General features: G+C 45.5%; 1 protein-coding gene across 1 annotated transcript in view; it reads left to right on the forward strand.

Moving 5' to 3' along the window:
* Nucleotides 1-1,006, forward strand: part of IYD (iodotyrosine deiodinase) — a 31,435-nt gene extending 30,429 nt beyond the window's left edge. Inside the window, exon 5 of the mRNA XM_008591258.1 lies at nucleotides 623-1,006. Coding sequence (XP_008589480.1) covers nucleotides 623-805 — 183 coding nt within the window. The 3' untranslated portion in view covers nucleotides 806-1,006. The remainder of the gene's footprint in view (nucleotides 1-622) is intronic.
* The last annotated feature ends 2,739 nt before the right edge of the window (nucleotides 1,007-3,745 follow it).

Below are 3,745 nucleotides of genomic sequence, written 5' to 3' on the forward strand. Positions count from 1 at the left end.
AATCTTTATGAATCAAGGTATATAATAATGTAGTATGAGAGATCTTTAGCTAGATACCATAATAAGTCACTTAAGATCCACATATATGTACATATGGGTCGAAATGCCAATATTATGAATATTGATGACTATAGATTCTGGACAGATACCTGAAATTTGGGAAAGAACTTTTAGTAGGAAAATCATAGCAGAATCAGGGCTAGGACACTGCTCGGTGGGCTGCTTTTATCGTTTGGGTTCTGCACCAGGATGTAGACTGACCCCCTAACTAAAAGGTAAAAACCCTGTTGTTTTTGCCTTTCCTTTGGTGTAGTCAGATTCCCCAAATTTCATTCCATAAAATAACTATTCCTATTTCTTAAGCACCAGTGACAAGTAAGACTAGTATTTTTCTTCTTCCAGAAGCTTCCCGTGGCTTGGTTAAAAGACAGTGGGGGTGGGGAGGTCAAGGAGTACAGGTGACATACACGATATTCATTACGTAAGCCGGAAGCCTCTGTGCCACCCAACTGCAGAGAAATGATAAGACAAGCAGGTGGAGTGGGGATGAGGATGTCCCCCGGCTGGATGCAGAGCTTTGATTTTGCCTGCTGACTTTTGCCCTTTTCCTCTCCTGGTTTAGAATGCAGGCCTGGTGACTGTCACCACCACTCCTCTCAACTGTGGCCCTCGTCTGAGGGTGCTCCTGGGCCGCCCCGCACATGAGAAGCTGCTGATGCTGCTCCCTGTGGGGTACCCCAGCAAAGACGCCACGGTGCCCGACCTCAGGAGGAAGCCTCTGGATCAGATCATGGTGACCGTGTAGGTGGGAGCCCATCTGGGATGTGCCCGAAGATGACGCCCCTGCTCCTGTCTCCAGTTCTCGTCTGCTCCTCTCGGGTCTACTGGCCGCCCTCTCCCTAAGTGTCAGGTCTCCACCCTTCCTCTCACAGGGACGGCCACTCTGCGTGTCAAGAAACCTTCCCACACTCTCCAGCACTTCTTAAGCCTGATAAGTTCTGTTTCTGTGGACTGTGTGATTAGGGAAACACACAGAGAAATAGATCAACAGGCATGTACNAATCTTTATGAATCAAGGTATATAATAATGTAGTATGAGAGATCTTTAGCTAGATACCATATTAAGTCACTTAAGATCCACATATATGTACATATGGGTCGAAATGCCAATATTATGAATATTGATAACTATAGATTCTGGACAGATACCTGAAATTTGGGAAAGAACTTTTAGTAGGAAAATCATAGCAGAATCAGGGCCGGGACACTGCTCGGTGGGCTGCTCTTATCGTTTGGGTTCTGCACCAGGATGTAGACTGACCCCCTAACTAAAAGGTAAAAAGAATAGTCTTAAAATACAAAAGAAGTGCATCTGCTGTCTCTCTTGAATGGCATTTAATGAGGACTTAAGGAGACTCTGTTTAGTTTCTAGTTTCCCTCCCCCTGAGATATACTCTTTTACTGAACTTCACGGATATGTTGCCAGTTCTGAATAAGGAAACCAGCAATGTAACTGAGACATCATGCCCACAGCCAGGACATGGCCTGTATGGGCTGTGTGGGTCTGGCTGGCAACCTCCGAGCATAAAAGGTTGCAGCTGCACTGTCCACTGGTGGGTTGGGGCTGGCTCCCGTCAAGCCGATTATTAAATCTGCTAAATATTCAGGAATTCTGCAAGCCAGTAGATAAACCATTTTTAGCTTGAAACTGCCAGTGGTGGGAGTATTTATATCACAGTAGTAGGAAAACACTAAAAATCAGGGCTTGTTTTCTTTTTCTTAAAGGGAACTGTTTGCCATACACAGCACTGACTGTGTCTCCCTTTCTTACTCTGCCCCACAAAACACCAGGGACATCCTCTTTTCTCCAGATGATAGGAAAGCCGTATGGGACTGACAGCATCATAGGTGTCAGGTTGGGAATGCCACACCTGGTCTGTCACCGTCACCTTCTGTCTTCCCTCCCAGGAGATTGTACACACAGGCACAAGCAACTCTACTAAGCTCTTTATCCCCTTCCTCTGCCCCTTTTCTCTTCTGTTTTTTCTCAGTTTACTTGAGAAAAGTCTCTCTTGCCCCTTTTCATGCCATTTATGAGTCAAACAATGCAAGAAAAGCCCTTGGTGTCATCAGGAAGATATGGAGCTGGTGACACCCTGTATCAGAGAGAAAGAAGGGCCTTCTTTGCTTTAATATATAATTAGACATTACAAGAACCGGTGTCTTCAACCTCCAAATTCCTCTGAAATACCCAGAAACCTCTTTTGAAATCTCCCAAATCCTCCATCTGTCTTTTTTTCTATAAACATGCTTTTTCCTAAGTGTACACATGTTAATACATACACACTTTCTTACACTTTATTTCTATTCTTTTTTTTTTAAAGTAGCATTAGTATGTTTGTCCCCTGCACTTTACTGTCAAGGAGCATTGTGTTAGCTGCACTGTGGCTTTATTAGACTCATGTGGGCTGGAATGGGGACCTAACATCATACTGTTTTATAGGACAAAGAGTTCCAAACATCAGCATAAGAAACATACTTTGGCATTACAGTGTAAGGAGACTGAAGTGGTATTGATAAACTTCTCTCCTGTTGCTTACATCTAGAAATCGTTTGAGCCCAGGGAATTCTTTGCTAGTGTTTTGGTCCGCCCCGCTGTGGAGGGCTGAGGGGCAGAAGAGAGCCTTGCCTCCTCCTGAGGGGCTTGCCCAACCTCAGAGGAGAGGACTGGGTGAGGGCAGAGAGGGAATCTGGCCCAGGACAGTCATCAAGTGCCGAGCCACTTGGGAGGAAAGAGAAAGTCGAGGCTGCCGTGTGAGTTGGGCAGAGACCTGGTCACCTGTACATCACTGCACCGGATTGATTGGTCCTGATTTTTCACAGATGCTGAACACAGATACAAAGGTGCAGATTTGGGAAGGGCTTCAGCCAGCTCCTGTCTGGGGGATGGATTGATGGGAATTCTGAATCCAGACAACACAGCACAGACAAACCTGGATTCAAGTTTCTCTCCTGGTTCTCACCATCCGGGTGGCTGTGGGAAATCAAACCTTTTCAAATGGCCTTCTGCCCTCTGACTTCTGGGAGCTTTTAGACAAAGGGTGTGCTTTTGAGATATGCTCTTTTTTTTTTTTTATTCTGAAATGGCATTTAATGAGGACTTAAGGAGACTCTGTTTAGTTTCTAGTTTCCCTCCCCCTGAGATATACTCTTTTACTGAACTTCACGGATATGTTGCCAGTTCTGAATAAGGAAACCAGCAATGTAACTGAGACATCATGCCCACAGCCAGGACATGGCCTGTATGGGCTGTGTGGGTCTGGCTGGCAACCTCCGAGCATAAAAGGTTGCAGCTGCACTGTCCACTGGTGGGTTGGGGCTGGCTCCCATCAAGCCGATTATTAAATCTGCTAAATATTCAGGAATTCTGCAAGCCAGTAGATAAACCATTTTTAGCTTGAAACTGCCAGTGGTGGGAGTATTTATATCACAGTAGTAGGAAAACACTAAAAATCAGGGCTTGTTTTCTTTTTCTTAAAGGGAACTGTTTGCCATACACAGCACTGACTGTGTCTCCCTTTCTTACTCTGCCCCACAAAACACCAGGGACATCCTCTTTTCTCCAGATGATAGGAAAGCCGTATGGGACTGACAGCATCATAGGTGTCAGGTTGGGAATGCCAGACCTGGTCTGTCACCGTCACCTTCTGTCTTCCCTCCCAGGAGATTGTACACACAGGCACAA

Source organism: Galeopterus variegatus, unplaced genomic scaffold, assembly GCF_000696425.1.
Source record: "Galeopterus variegatus unplaced genomic scaffold, G_variegatus-3.0.2 Scaffold6791, whole genome shotgun sequence".
Classification (NCBI taxonomy): domain Eukaryota; kingdom Metazoa; phylum Chordata; class Mammalia; order Dermoptera; family Cynocephalidae; genus Galeopterus; species Galeopterus variegatus.